General features: G+C 44.7%; 1 protein-coding gene across 1 annotated transcript; it reads left to right on the top strand.

Annotated features, from left to right (window-relative positions):
- Positions 1 to 14601: 14601 nt before the first annotated feature.
- Positions 14602 to 16666, top strand: LOC131266998 (lethal(2)neighbour of tid protein). The gene is made up of 2 exons (XM_058269720.1): positions 14602 to 14891; positions 14972 to 16666. The coding sequence occupies exons 1-2, from the start codon at positions 14837 to 14839 to the stop codon at positions 16249 to 16251; spliced, it is 1335 nt and encodes a 444-aa protein (XP_058125703.1). The 5' UTR covers positions 14602 to 14836; the 3' UTR covers positions 16252 to 16666.
- The last annotated feature ends 7 nt before the right edge of the window (positions 16667 to 16673 follow it).

Genomic DNA, 16673 nt, shown 5'->3' with positions numbered 1-16673 from the left:
GTCCAAAGTAATGTTACCAGTGCTAACACGCAAATGCTCTCCGGACGGCTCTGGTCATATGTAAATAGGAAACTAATATGAAAATAATTAAATTTTTCATTTAGTAAATACCGATACTATATCACAAAACCACGGATCCCTGAAGCAGACAACTTAAAAAGTTTAAAGTGTTATGGTGTGTTACTGTATAATAGTCGCATTTCTATTTTCCAAATTTCTATTAGTTCAAATATTGTCTTCAATTTTTTCATCTAAACTAAAGCTCGGATGGGTAACGATTAACGATGGTGTTTTATCATACAAGACCAATACGCAATTCAAAATTAGAAAAAAAATCACCAATACGAATACAATCATAATAGTGTTGATAATAATGGAAGTAAAATAAACGTGTTGTGGATTATTCACGATCGCCAACATTTTTTCGGTATAGTTTAACAACATCATACTGTGGCACTGTCAATACGGAATTCAAAGGCACGCGCTTGCCATGGCTGCATGTGCACTCGTCCTAATCATCCTCCAAACATGCTGTTCAAATCCAAATTATCAAGCGTACTCCTAGGCGCATTATCAACCGCAGTTATCGTCGTTCAAAATTCGGCTAGAACGTACAAGCCCGCAGCTAAGCGAGGGCCGATAACGGAGCCCAATGCAAACATCCGAAAGTGCGCAGTAGCATCGCAGCATCGTGGCCGGCCGAGAGCGCAAGGGGTGGCCCTTTGGGCGGCTGCCACCACCAACGTTGGCCTAGTTTGATTGCACCCACGAGGCTCGGTCGCTATGGGACGCACTTTTGCACGACGGCGAACGATGAGAAAAAATATGCTCTAGCGTACATAGGCCCAGCAGCGATCCGGGTATTGCGCTTGATGGGAACAGCACTCTGGTCCACCATGATGCGCTCCGGACAGACTTTATCAGTCAAAGGGGAATGGAAAAGTACGGATGCGGAAAGTTTTGCGACGGTTTTGGACCGTGGTGGGTAACTTTCCTACCGCCTGGTTCAGATTGCAGTCCGGAAGATTAGAAGACAATTCCTAAGACATGGTAAATGGTGCGGTTACATGATAAGGAAAATGTTAGTATTCGAAAAAAATATGAGTAATGAAAAGCGTTGGTTGCAACAAAATTACGAAACAATCTCAGTCTCAATCTCAAATAAAACAATTATTTATCAATAAAATGAGTATTAATGAGATAAAAATCCAACTCTTCCTAAAGCTACATGTTGATGGATAAGCCAAACCGAAGTTAGTTTTAATGTCTTTGGCAAAGATATAAGGGCATACAATTCTACCTTTCCCTGTTTCTGTTAGCGCTGCCAGAAAAGTATAGGAAAATATAATCAAAGAAGGCTTAGTAAAATGACATGGAAAAGGTTAGAAAAGAAATAGGGCAGTTGTAGGCAAGACTTTGAGAGAACAAATTGTAGTAATAGTATTTTTTTAAAGTTTTTCGATGTAGTTTGATGAAATTTGATGAAATATAGAAGGAAATTCGAACTCAATGCTACCATTCGAACCATCTACTAAAAACGACTATCAAGTTATTTTCCGAGATAACACCATCCCTGTCCAGCCTTGGCTTTGTAAAAATAAAAAACGACATGAAACATGCAACAGATGAAAAGGGAAGAAAATTCACGATCAGATGTTAGAAAAATAACGAAATTACATAAATAAATACACACCTGGTGGGGAAAGGAAAAAAACATCGCGCAAATTTCGGCAACGTGCCCATGCACCCGTTGACCGCGTGTTCGACGAGGAACCGTTCAGTCTGGGGCACAGTAAACAAATAAATAAATAAAGCCTTCGCTCTTATCAATGGCGACTCTGTTTGCTAAGCTTATAAGTTTGTCGTGCAGCTAACATGTGTGTTTTCTTTTTTTTTTTTGTGTTCAGTCTTTCCAAGAGTTGGCAGACAAATTTTGCACGTTTGGATTTGTTGTAGCTTTTTCGCATCCATTGTCCGCGGGGAAAATGATGACTACTTCCACATAAGGATTCAGCATAGCAATGGTTCAACTGAGGTAAATCGTTCTTACCGCATGTAAAGTGATATAATTGGCGAAGCACGGTTGGCTATAAATAGGTAAAAGAAACTCCTAGTCTCTTGATATCTTGTCGCTTTGAAGGCCCACGTGTTTGTATACACGAAAACAATGTTAGTCCTGTTCCGTAGCATCTGAAGAGCCACTCTTACTGGCCATATCGTGGATCGTCGGGGGAAGTATTAGTTGTTGTCTCTTTTTCTGTGATAACACGCCGTCTGTAACAATTCCCATGCGAACGTGAGGGGTTTTAAAATTTGTGTTTGGCCAATCTATTTTGCCAGTTTGGTTTCTTCCTTCTCACCGTTTTATCTGTTTTTTTTTCCAACGATGCCAGCGCACACTTTCTGTGCACACGGCACACGAGCGCGCACCTCCAACCGTGTGCCTTTTGGGACCACGGGATCAGCGCGTGAACAGAAGGAACCTCTGGGCCGGTAAATATGCGACATCTTGCGTCCGTACGCCCGTAACGGGCACATACACACACACACACAAACCATCCCTCCTAGCTTTGAGCGGCAAGATTGCTTCGCGAATCATCCTCGGCGTGGTGTGCGCCACTATCATCTCTCAAGACACCACCGCCGACGGTCGGACCGGTGTAGCGGTGTTTTCGTGTTCGATTTTTACTGTGCGCGCCATTTGTATTGCTTCTTCTTGCTTCACCGAACTGAATGCAACATCCACCGCCAGTTTAAAAAAAACCGAAAACTGATAAAACGGGCACATTTCATTGTTTATTTAAAGACAATAAATGTTCCCGCGGGGTCCGCGGACACACTTGTGTGTTGCCGAACCGCGGTCTCTGGCGTCGTAGCGGTGCGTTCGTGCCGTCGTTGGTATTGGTGTCGGCGCACAGTGCGGCCATGTTTGGACGTCGTGTGTGCCCGGTCGCCTTTCGTTTACGCCACTGAAAAACACTGCGTTTTTTTATTTCTATTAATCAGCACATGTTATCAGCATTTTATTTGCGTTAATTAGGATTTAGAGCGATTTCCTTTAAGGGGATCGTAAAGTATATGTAAACCTAAAATAAAGTACAGGAAAAAAAAATAATGTCCGCTTACAGACAGTAAACTTAGAATGAAAAATTAAAAGCAGAAAACGCCGAGGCCCCCCTCTCGAAGGCACAGGTACGATACCCAACCGAGTCTGGACCCTTCACGTACACAAAGGGAACAAGTCTGGTAAGCCCTTGATGGGGCAGGCATGACCAAGAAAAAAGATGAGGAACACTACCTTGATTTCGCTAAACGATCAGGACCCCTCGACGAGAACAATAGCTATAGCAATAGCAATAGCTCGAGAATACGTCACTTGATAAGAAGTGCCGCAAACCATAAGTAATGCAGTCGAAGATAACGAAGTTGTCCAGCCATTTGAAAATGGGAGTCTTGGAAAAACACTCAACCAACTGAAAATGTAACTAACCATCCTCAACCAGTGAAACTGTTGGTAAACGAATTAAATCCACACCAGACAATGTACCTTCAATCGGTGTGACTTCGCAAAGTAAATGTGTGTTAAAACATGCGTTGTAAAATAGTGGGTTTATACTATTAAATAGGTTGCAGCTTGACTAAAAAAACAAAGGTTGGCATTGGAATTAATTTAGCATCGAAAAATGTTGCATCCAGCTGCAAATGCACCGAGCCAATTGAGCCCCGACGTGGCGTAAATTCAGACGGCACGCTTGTTCCCAATTAGATCAGTCAAAACGAAGCAAAACTGATACTTGTTAATCGGACGCGTTTGCTTTTCCACACAATTTGCATCAGGCCAAATGGTGGTGGTGCAAATTAATTTAGCGCGCGCTGCCACTGTTGCTGCTGGAGGGCGGCGAAAACTTGAGCTATAAATTATATCAGCTTACCAGCAGCAAACGACGAGCTGTGAAAATGGACACCAAGAAAAAGTGGAAAAGAAAAAAAAATTAAAAAAAAATCAGCGACCTTGCACAATTAGGCTTCGGGCAAATGACAAACCCGCACATTTGTCAACGGCACCCACTCCGTGCAAACCGTCGCCGTCAGCGATGTTAGAGCGAGTTTCGGGTCACACATGTGTTTTTATCCCTCCATCGATTTGTCGCTGCATTCGGATGGATGCAACGGCTTACCGCGGAGCCCAACTTGCATCTGCGACATCGATCGACATGTGCGTCTGGGTGCACTTACAAATTGGGGCAAACAATTCCGCGCCAAGACATGGCACCATCCCGACCTCTAGGGTGGCCTAGTTTGGGGAGGGTGGGATGTGCCCGTCGTTAAGACAAAACAAAGTGCAACTGACCGACTGGCGCCACGGATTCGAACGCAACGTTATTCCTTTGTCCCGCCCGAATGAACTCATCGGTCAACCTCCTCACTCAGCGTCGTCGTCATCAACACCATCATCACCCAACGGGTCCGCACTTCCACACCCGGACCCAACAAAGTGCAACGAAAAGGTGCAGCACAGGTTCCAACAGAAGGAACTGTGGCGATGTTGTGCGATTGTGTACCTCTTTCCGAAGGGGCAGTTGATGTCGCATGCCGAGCAAACAGAGACGGCCCGGCTATCTTATCAACACGGTCCGATCCGTCGAACATATAGACCCTTCGATGGGCCTGCGCCATGGTTTAGTATTACAAGCCGGCTTGACAAACAATCGATCATCAACACGGCCCCACTGGCGTATCAGAATCTCGACACTCGGACACCCCCCCCAGAGGAGATGGGTTTGACAAACATTCCGACAAATGAGACAATCGCTCCCGTTCGTGGTGGTCCTGGTATATCGGTGAGTTTACCCGGAGGGAAGCTGTTGTCGACCGCCGACCGTTTGTCAAACTGGTCATTATCATCGCCTAAGTGTGACTTTTTAGTACTCCCATGGTTTACAAAATCTCCTGGAGGAGATCTCCTCTTGTGGAGGTGTATTATGTAATCGCTAGAACACATTACGACATGCTACATGCGGTTTAGACTGCATCCAGGACTTGTTTACAACCAACCGAAACAAACACTCCGACGTCAACGGAGTGTAACCATCTACGATCCCGAGATTCCAAGATCTTGCCAGGAAGCATCGTGGAGGCCATTCGTGGGCAATGTCCACCATCGGTTGGACGAAGGGAAAACAAAAACAGTTGCAATCGCTCATTACCGACCACTTACAATGCCGCATGAGAGATCGCGCCATAACAAACAAGCAAAAGGTGTGGTATTATAAATAATCCGACCCACCAAATACCAACAGTATAAATAAAATTGTCCCTTGTGTTACGGTGAACGTGATCTGTTCATGTTAGTTCCCATCTTCCAGGGGAATAGCATCGTGGTGGTCGACGTCTTCTATGGGATCCTTCTGAATCACAGCCAAATATCCGACCGGGACGAGGGATTTCTCGCGAGGGCGGAATCGCTAGTGTTGCATCAGCTTCTTTTTTTCGTAGTAAAACGGGTGCGATTAATGACAACCACCGCGCGTTGCATGCGGATTGCCATCTTAAAATCGTCGAGTTCGTGAGTGTGTGTGTGTGTGTGGGATTGTGTGCGCGCGGTTTGTAGAATTAGAGTCGTAAAAGTACGTCTATTTTTAGGGCGTGTGTTAGTCACATGTTGACGCGGCTCGATAAAACACTTTGTTTACAAATTCCTGTTACAAATCCGCGAGGTTAAGCGGCTCGGAAGCTGCTTTGGGGCAACATCAAAGGTTTTGCTTTCCCCGAAAGGGGCTCTAAAGATGGCCCTTCGCCTATCGTAACGTTTTTATTGGATTCGAGCTCAAGTTATCGATGCGTTTAGTTAAGGAATACAAATTGGCTGTCGTGACGGAAATCAAACTCATAAAAATCTGTACAAAAATGTTTTTCAACGCACAATGGGCAGGGCGAGAAATCCTAAGGGAAGCACAGCTGTTGTTTGTGAACGTAACCGCTCCGATTCTAGGCTTTTTTGCTGAGGTGCTCCAAAGGAAGGAACCAGGGTCAGCACACAGCTGGAACTAAGCTCGTGCTGCCAGTGAACCCATTCACTGCTATGACTAATCAGTTTCCTATCGTTGCGTTTCCTATCACACAACTAACTGTTGCTCACCCGGCAGACATTCACCGGCGTGCACCTTTGTGGAGCTAAGTTCTGCATAATATCTAACCGAAGCAAAGCTAGGAACTTCCTTCCTAGCCATAGGCACTTCGTCACCGTCCGGCACTGGATGTGCGATCGCTGAACCGAAGGAGTAACGACTTTGTACCCTTGACCGGGACCAGCGACCGGACATTGGATTACCGATGTTTGGCGACAACAACCGTATATCCCTTACGGTGGACGGTGGTGACCGGTTCCCTAAACATACATACACACACACACACACACAAACGCAGTAGAACGCACACGCCACTAGATGATGATTAATGTCCTATTAACAGCTTGCTACCAACGAGCAACACGATGATTTACGTGCATTTGGCAAGGGGGAGGAGCGGCAGGGAGGGATGCGGAGTGGGTTGTCAATGTAATGCTAATTTATGACCTAAAGGGTCCCACCACTCGCTCTCGTACCCATTCGCGCTGTTCTCTCGGGCCCTTCGGGCTTCCCAATAGAGTTGACGACAATCATCATCACCGACCTGCCCTTGGACTTGATTTGACAGCACGAACCCGACATCTGTAAGACTTCGTCCACTTGACCCGGAGCTTTGCGACCAGAGGGAGGGAGGGAGGAGGGTGATCGGTCAAAGATTCCACCTCGAATCGGTTGTCCAAAAGTTGATGAAGTCTTACAACTACCCAGTTTTTTACGGGACCATCCGAAGGAAGCCATCATCAACCTCAGGCGTCTGTCATCACCCGAAAAGGGACACCTTCATTCCGTGAGCGTATCGTTTTTTCCTTCCATCCGGCGGTACGGTGCGTAACCGAGATCCAAACGATGTTAATACTTTAATTCAGCTTTACCAAACACCTAGTGGTTCCCATAATTCATCATCCAATCAGGCCGGTTTTGCTGCTGGACCACAAAAGTGCGCTCCGGTGATCACCACCCGTCGGTGATCGTAAGAACCTTGAACACTTCCAGCGCAGCAAGAAAGCAGCCCATTTAAACCCAAAGTAACAAACATCTACAGACCTTTTTTACCGAACTGGACGCTGTCATTTTGGGGAGGGCGAAAATAAACCAATCTCTAGCTGACAACAACCTACAAATTACGGAAGAGTGGAGATGCATACTTGCACAGTGCGAAGCCACTGAAGCTTACCATTTGGAGAACAACGACAACCGCTAACTTCTTCGAGTGTCTCCAATATCCCCATTCGCGCGGGGCAAATTCGGCGAAGACCTTGAATTTGTTTGTCGTATATAGGCGGCGAAGCACATAAAAACAAAACACAACACAACGGGCCAACCGAATTTAAAGGGTCCCCCGTCCCTCCGGTCCGGTTTATCGTTAGATCTTTCCCGGATTCGCGCGACCCGCTGCCAACGAGCATAGTATGTATGTATGTACGGCCACGGGCAACATTGTATCGAATCGAGAATCCGTAGGCAGAAGTCGCATCCCCATGGTAAACCATTAATAAACAAGGAAGGAAAAAGAACAAGAAAAAACACATTCGATCGGTAGGGTGTAGGGTTTTGCGGCAGACCAAACCGAACAAAAAAAGGGCCATACCCTACACTATAAACAACGAACGGAGTGCTGCTTCGTTCCTGCCCGATCGTTTGCCCGAGGAGCATAAACCATGCGGGTTTTTATGTTATTTTTGTGCTTCTCTTCATTGGGAGTGGGGTGCAGAGTTCGTTCGTGATCTGTGTTTTCGCCAGCAAAAGCGGTGATCCGTCCTCTTGCGCTCGCGATCGCTCGCTTCTTTTGGTTTTATTTTAGGGCAAAACCAATGTCGCACCGCGGCTTCGTATACGCAATGCCACCGATGCTTGGGGCTTCTTGAATGCGTTCGCTTCTGTTGTTGGGTTGCGATTCGAGTGGGTTCACAAGGAGCGGATCTTTCTGCCGTTCGAAGTAACAAAAACAAGCTGACCAGGAGAGGGGAGGGGGGAGGAAAAGAAACCGAAAATATATTCGGGCGGATTCGAAATGGTGAATTTAAAAATTATTATTGCTCCTTCGTTCCTTCGTCCAGCCTTGCTTGACATTGAGATGCATTCGTGACTTTGGACGTGGTTCGCTGTGTTTGGCCGTGTGGTACGATTCTTTTCCCGTCACGGTCTACTCCGAAACCTTCCCGCCTCCCCCCTTGGACGACCATGCGATGGGGTTGACTATTTTTAATTTCCCGTACGTTTGATTTATAGGCCGTTAAAACTGCCTGCTTGCCGTGCGTGCGTTCGCAATTTCGACCCCTGGGATCCAGCGTTCCCCGTCCCTCGCCGTGCTCGCCGGGTCGGTCGGTAGGGGTTTTGCTTGCCCCATGTTTATTTCTTACTTCGCTGACCCGCTCTGTTTATCATTTTCGAAGGATCGATTGATTGAGCTTCACGCTTTTTTGCTTTTCGTAAACGTCCTTTGCACGCCCAAACCTCTCGCAGTACGCTGCGATCGCTGTTGATCGCTTTATAAATGTCAAACTGTTTATCCGGAGTCGTCAGTGTTGGCAATAATTTATGTTCCGTTGTTCGGATGGTAGATGCTACGGAACGTGAAGCGGATGAGAGGTTTGGTAAATCTATTTCAAATATTTCGTATCAGCTATGCTCCCGTACGGCAGACTTTCAAACGATTGAAGAGCTGTTGATGAGGTCATAAGAAATGTGATAGAGATCGAGTTTCTTTGGCTGGCTGGATATCTATTAAAATGATTCCTCTCAGCTACAACGGCAGAATATCAACGGCAATAATAGAGATCATTTACTTAGAGAAGCGATACGAACTAATTTTAATGGAAAAAGTGGTTTCCAAACATTGATCGAGGTTAGGTGTTAAAGACCACTTTACAATCTCCATGGGAATCACTTGCAGTCTAATGTAGTTAGTCGTAATATAGACGTTTAGACGTATAATCCCAAATATTCAATTCAATTAGAAACCGGAATACTTTTTTTATCGAGTCACTGTATACCTGCCAAATACTTTTTTTATTGTCCAAAATGGAGTTTAGTTTTAAGAATTAATCCGAGTGACTCGAGCTGTCAATTTCAATACATATCAAAGGAACCAAATCTTTGGCGTGAATGAAAATTGACAGTTCGATTCGATTGGATTAAATCGATCAAAGTCCGTGCTCAGACTGATTAACTAAAAAAACAACATATTCGGGTATCATAAATGTGACGGTACAAAGTTAGAAAATGGTTAACACGAAGACTTGGCAAATATAATTCACAAGCATTCAATATTGCTAAAGTGGATTACAATCCCTGGGTCACCAGCTTTGTGATGAATTCTGGCTGCAAACTTCTATAATCTTTACTGTCAAACATGTAAGATGGGCTAGGACGAGAATTGGCCGTCATAATTGGGAACAAACGTGGACATTTACGCTGTGCATCCACTTTTGGAAATAACTGTATATGCTTTGGTATCAGAGTTGGAATTGTAATGAAATAAGAAGGTGATATATGGTCAACAACAATCTATCTAATGCATGAAAAGCAGTAAACAAGCTACAGACTTAGTCAACGCTTTAGAACATGCCCAGACATCACGTCGATGTTGTTTACCTTATGCTCAGCCGGACAAGCTTCCCCTGTACACCTGTGTTCTTCCAACCGTGTACGCACCACTTTTCCTTTTATAGTAGCGTGCACTTGGCTGTGACTAGTGTCGTGGCCTTATCAAACGTGATTCCACTGCACTAGCTCTTCCGTTTCACCTCCCCTTACCTATTGGTCCCATCCTGGCCGCGTTTTCCTGCACCGGCTCTTCGCTATTTTTACTCCTTTACCTAGTACTCGCTGTAGGCCACCGGCCGGTCGGGTCTTCCGGGTGCAAATGGGGCGCACACTGATCAGGTGACTAATCACACCATGCACACCGTGTGCGTGTGCAGCCACGTACACTCACCGGCTGTGTAGGATGGTCTCGGAATTCCTTTGTCACCCGGTGCAGGTGCACAGCGCGAATCGCTCGCATTACACACCCGAAACCGAAAAAGAAAACATTCGCGTGACATGATCTTTCCGATGTAGAATCCTAGATAACTCCTCGCCCTCCCGCCTACTTCTGGCTCCCTTCCGGTGCCAACAACACAGCAACGTCGTGGGTGTGTTCGCCGCCCCCTCGCATTACCGGTGGCCCTAAAAATAGGCTCCGATCGTGCACGCAATATGCACTTGCGAAATCACATACACACACACACATACCCCTTTGCTGGGGACTTGCAAAAAGTCGCAGGAAATGTTTGCATGAAAAAATGAAAGAAACAAAATCCCAACCAACCTCGCCGTAATGTCTCCTAAGATTGGCCACTTGAAGGGACAAAAGGAGAGGGAAGGGAACCACGAAAACTTCAAGCAAAACAGCTAAAGTTGCCAATTTCTTCGCCAACCCCACCACACACACACACACACCAGGACTCCGCTCTTCTGCCTCGTTGTCCCTTTCCCATTGGTTGTGGTTTTGGTACTTTTTTGTGCCTTGTCTTAAATAACCTGCGTGTTCTCAGATTGACGAATGACTTGCGGACGGGTCGGTAAGCTCAACTTACACATGCTTCCTGTGTTGATTCAGCGACACTTGCAGCTCAATTACCCCAAAAAAACCCGACCGCTTGAAGGGGGTGCGGAGGGAAAGGAGGCGGTTCGGTGTGGAACGAACAACTTCTGCTGATCCGTCGAAGAACGGATGCAAAAAACAAACAAACAAATATCCACAAGGCCTGCCAAATCCATCGCCATCGAGACCGACTGACGACGGTCGATAAGATTGGTGCGAACAATGCACCCTTCGAGTGCACGCAGAAACGCAGCTAGTGTACGAAAGAGAACAACAGCATAGCCCCCCCATTACAGTTGAGTGATGCGGTATGTGGCAGGGAATGTGACCTACCCTCGTCCATCTCCAACGCAGAATCCCAAACTTTTCGCTGCTCCCCAGCCTCACGACTTCCTAGTACTTGGGCGGTGCACCAGATGTAAATAGAAAGTGCATGTGTGCAGTGCGTATGCATTTACCGTGTCGCAGCATCGATCACGTAGGCCACTGGCACACATGCCCCAATGGTTGGCCAATGAGAGTTCAGAGCTAATTTGTAATAACAGCATGTGTGCAACAGGTTTTTTTGTGCATTCGTTTGAAATATGTAAAAAATATACCTTAAAAGCTTGCATACTTAACGCTTGCCTATTATTTAACTAAGGAGAAACAGTTATTTACCAGATTTTGGTGTTTCTTAACACCGCTTAGTGTTAACTAACTGTGAGTTAGTAAGTTGTTAGTAAACTGTGTATAAGCTGTTTAAATTTTTCTAAATTGCTACATCTGATTTCTGATGTCGTACAGTTTAAATGCGCCTAAACCCTTTCAACAACGACGATGAACACTCTCTGGCCAACATAGAAATAGGCAATGTTACATGCGTATGTGCAGTTTTATGTGCTGCTTCCTTACCCAATGCTTCGATATCATTTTTATACGTGCTTTTCATCAATTGGCTCCATGACAATCAAAATTTTTATCAAAATCAAGTCTAACATGTTTTTGGAATGCAACAAATTTGAATGATGTACATAGCCATACATTTTATGTTGAGCAATACGTATGGCAAATAAACGATTTATTTTAAAGTATTCTTTGACTATGAACCCATGGTTTTGAAGTACTAAGTTAGAATAAAAAATTTCTTTTTCGATTATGCTTCACCTTTGTAAACACTTGGAGCCAAAATCCAGAGAGCATATTTTAATAATACTGAACAAAGTCAAGCTACCCGGGGTCTGTTTTAGGAGATCCACTTTTGCTAACACCCACATTTATATCAAGGATATGCAAGATCACGTTGAGTAAACCCATTGTCCAGGTCATTTAACTAAGTATACGCCACACTTTAAAGAATACGAATTAATTTGGTATAGCATAAATGCACCTTATATACCACATAGAGTGAGTATTAAAGGGCTTCCAAAGAGTCGGCCTATCTGATCAACAAAAACACCTTTGTCGATCGCTTGCTCAGTTCGGCCGTGCCTCAAGCGTTCTGCACGTCGGATTCTCTGTCGTGTTGTCTATGGAAGACCTTGTCCGTAGTTGATTGTGCTGATAGGTTCTTCAAAGTCATCTTGACTATCCATTACACGGCTCATTACTCATTACATTATTGTGTGCTGGTGCCCGAATGAAGTGACTACTGATTTATTGATCCAACTCAGAAGAAGATGTGAAGTGCGTGTGATCGATTAGTTTCCGTTGCGATGGTAAGATCCAAACAAACAGGAAAACAAACAACATCAATCCGGAAGGACCATTACGACGCAATGCGTGAGGTCAGTTTCCGATCCAACCGATACGTTCTACAGGCCGTTGTGGTGTGGAGCAGAGGGACAAAGAACACATGGTCGACATGTGAGATCAAACGATCGGCACACAGATTAGATTCTTCCTGTTCGTTAGATCAAACCAGCTGGGGATTATTATCCGGAGGGGCGGGGGCCGGAATTTATTGGAAGGTCTTCACCGTGTCGGGTTTTGTCGCTTCCGTAAAGAAACGGGTCGAACTTCGGCCGGTCCAAACCGGCAAAAACAAAAAGCCGGCTGATGAGGAAGGGAAGGTTCAGTTTCCAGTTTCCACACGATTCCACGGCAGCACATTCCCGAGCCCTCATTACGCATGTGCACTTTCAAGTAGCGTTGGACCCTTGCGTGGACTTGCCACAGCTGATTATTATTCAATTAATTTCCGCTTCAGTTTCCGTTTTTGTCCACCGAATTTGTGGCCCCCCAGGGGCGGATGGCCCTCGCAAGGAGTCACTTTCAATGGACCGTTTTATTCGTGCTGCTTTGCGTCTTCTTTTCCTCCTGGATGTTTATTTTGGTTGCGGGGTTTGGTGAATTTAATTCCCTCGAAGTTGGTTCTCCGAATTTCCCCGTACACCGAGAAGAAACACCATCGGACGAAAAACAGGAAGTGGTAGGAAAGTTGTCCTTCATGCTGGCCAACTAACCGTTCCGCCAGCACACCACACGCTGCCGGTCCCAGTAAGAGCAGAAGCTCCGTACGATAGCTCCGGCAAACCCGCATAAAGTTTGCCTACAGCCGAGCCGGCGGACCAGACGGGGCGCGAAAGGTACAGGGCAGTAATGGTGCTGAGTCACTTCAGTCGTGTTTTCGTTTTCAAAGTCAAGGTCAGCCCGCTGGGGAACAGTCCGTTTTACCCCGCTGGGAATACACGCTTATAAGCAGGCACGAAGGCATGTCAAGCATGGCGAGTGGTGAATTAAATCGTCCGTGCGTTTGCATGGGAACAGAAAGGCATGGAAGGAAGGATGGAGAGAATGGATGGAGAAGCCAAACAAGTGGTAAATAAAATGTGCCAAGGAATGGTGCACACAAAAAATAAGGGATAATGAAACTCGTTTCTTTTTTTTAACAAATAACCAGGTCGAATGGAAGCTAGGTTCGAAGGAGGAGAAGAAAAAAAACATCGCGTGGTTACTTTTAAAAAAATCCCTACCACCCACCTAACCGGAAGAACCCTCACCGTCTCGGAGAATCGGTCGTTCGGCGAAGAAGAAATGAAAGCGAATGATGTGCAGCGCTCGTAGCGACGTTTCATAATGATTTCTGCGAACAAAATATGTAGATGTATTAAATGGAAAATATCCCGTTAATAAATGCATTTTAGTGATCAAGTCTACAAACAAGAAGAATTGATATGTTTATAAGAAAAACTTCTGTTCATAGAAATACCGATAACATATGTTGAGTTCACATTTAGGCATTTTGGTTATACGTTCTCGTACCGTATTTAGTACATTCACAGGTGAAAACAAATTGAGAATGTTTTGCTTTTTTTTTATCATTCTACATTTTCAAAACCCTTAATTTACCAATCATTTTAAATTATTTCGACAATCTTCGTACCTTTGCTGCTCATGCAAACGTAAACTTGGTCTAGGAGAAAAAGGTAAATAGGAAAGGGAAGAGCTATTAAAATTATGAGCCATAATCACTGTCTCCCCACCACTCGTTAGAAAATATTTGGAGAATAATTAAACAATTACGAAGAGTTCAACAAATTAACGGTTCAAAAATTTTCAAAATTGTGTTCGTTTCGCTATCAATCGTGTTCGTTTCGAATCGTGTAAAGTTGTCACTAGTGATGGTTGTTCTTCAATTTGAAGAAGCAAAGAGATCAAATCTTTTAACTCCAATCTGCTGAGTAATTTTGGAGTAAAATCATATTTTGGATTGTAGTTGATCATTTTACATCAAGGTTATTTTTTTTTAATTATATAAAATTGAATAAATTCTTCGTCTACGAATGATTGTTTTGTGATGACGAATTTCAAGATGGCGCTATGTTTATCTGTCAAAATGCTCTTTTTGATACAACCTGGTTCCCCGGGGGTTTTGTACGACTTTTAGGTAAGCAACGAGATGGCACCTCCGGGACAGCAAGCAAATCGTGGCAAAAATGTGTCTGCAAATAGGAAAGAATCTCAAAATTTGTTGGCGAAAATACGCAAAGAGTACGTCAATATTACGTTCGCAAAGTCGTTGATATTCGATCCTGCACGGCTGCCGTTTATTTCGGTGCTTATCCTCGTGGCCGAGCTCGTTCTAAATGTGTTCATCGTGCAAAATGTACGGTACACCGAAATCGACTGGAAGGCTTATATGCAGGAATGCGAAGGTTTTCTCAATGGAACCACGGATTATTCGCAACTTCGCGGTAAGTTTAAGCATTTTGTGTTGTACCGGTCGAAGAGGAAAGTAAATAAAATCATAAATGATGTGTTTTTTTATCTTCAGGAGATACCGGACCGCTCGTTTATCCTGCCGGTTTTGTGTATATCTACAGTGCGCTATACTTCTTGACGTCCCGTGGAACAAACATTCGACTAGCACAGTACATGTTTACAGGCATCTACCTGCTGCAAATTGCACTGGTTATGCGACTTTACTGCAAGAGTCGTAAAATCCCTCCATACGTGATGCTCATCACTATATTCACCTCGTATCGTATCCACTCGATCTACGTGTTACGGCTATTCAACGATCCAATAGCCATACTGTTCCTGTACGCCGCACTCAATGCTTTCATTGACGGCCGCTGGACGATCGGGAGTGTAATGCTGAGTTTAGGAGTATCGGTGAAGATGAACATCCTCCTGTTTGCACCGGCCATTCTGCTCCTTTTTATCACCAATCTGGGCTGGGTGAAAACGCTACTGCAGCTAACGGTTTGCGGCGTGATACAGATTGTCCTTGGTGCACCGTTTCTACTGACATACCCGTGGCAGTACATCAAGGGTAGCTTTGATCTTGGCCGGGTGTTCGAACACAAATGGACCGTTAACTATCGCTTCCTGGAGCCAGCCATCTTTGAAAGCAAAACGTTCCACCTGGCACTGTTGGCACTGCACCTGACGCTGTTGGTGGTCTTCGCGTCGCCCTGTTATAAATACTTCCAAAACTATTGTCGTTTGCGTCACCTGGAGTTGATGCTGGCGCCACAGATTGCCGCTCAAAATCGCGCAGAAAAGGAGAAGCAGGTTAAGAAGGCAAAGAAACAGACCAAGGCACTACCCGCAGTCGCGACTGGTCAGAATGGGACAGACGAGGAGGTCCTTACCGCAGACCAGGAAAAGTTTTTGAAATCTTTTGAAAAGGGTATCAAAAAGATGGGTGACAAAAAGCAGCCCGTTAAAAATGTCCCCGTGGAAGCGGAACAGACGGATACTACCACAGCTCCGAACAAGTTTTCCATCCATTTCGACCGCTCCACTCAGCTCGCATTGTTGCCTATTTTTCTGTCCAACTTTATCGGCATCGTTTGTGCCCGCAGCTTGCACTACCAATTTTACGTATGGTACTTCCACAGTCTTCCCTACCTCACCTGGTACACGGAATACACGAACAGTCTAAAGTTTCTGTTACTCCTGCTGTTAGAATTCTGTTGGAACACATATCCAAGCACCGTTTTAAGTAGCCTCCTGTTGCATACTTGCCACGTGGTTTTATTGTTCGGCATCGGCAAAAAGATGTTTAGGAGAATTCCCGACCTGGCGCAGTTAAATAAAACTGAATGAAAGCGGGATCGATGTGGTGACCCTTTCAAAGGTTGGCGAAGCTGGCGAAATGTTGCCATATGAGTTTGCATTTGAATTCTCCGTGTGAAATGTGCCTTCAAAAATAACTAATGACAACGTTTGGTGTTTTGTAGTGTGATAGAATGAGTAATATTGGCAATAGAACAAGAGAGTGTGTGTTTTTGTGTTATACAAAAGTAATACAAAGTTTTCAACAACTAAGTAGGCATGTTACTTGATTGTGCTGCCTATTTCAAAATTTGATGATACATAATCCTTTTGAACGATGTTACATACTGACTGAACATGTCTACATATTTGATGGAAACTTTGTAATATATTTACGAAAAAATGTGTAATTTGTAATCCAAATAAAGACATTTGATTACGTGTTAATTTATTAAACAAAAGTAATTTGTAAA

This window comes from Anopheles coustani, chromosome 2 (genome assembly GCF_943734705.1).
Source record: "Anopheles coustani chromosome 2, idAnoCousDA_361_x.2, whole genome shotgun sequence".
Taxonomy (NCBI): Eukaryota; Metazoa; Arthropoda; class Insecta; order Diptera; family Culicidae; genus Anopheles; species Anopheles coustani.
This window is presented reverse-complemented; position numbering and strand designations above follow the sequence as displayed.

Bases quoted from the DNA above. Each gene is read 5' to 3' on its own strand.
- LOC131266998 (XM_058269720.1), top strand. From the start codon at position 14,837: ATGCAGGAATGCGAAGGTTTTCTCAATGGAACCACGGATTATTCGCAA. The intron at 14,892-14,971 runs GTAAGTTTAAGC...TTTTATCTTCAG, and splicing joins GGATTATTCGCAACTTCGCG to GAGATACCGGACCGCTCGTT.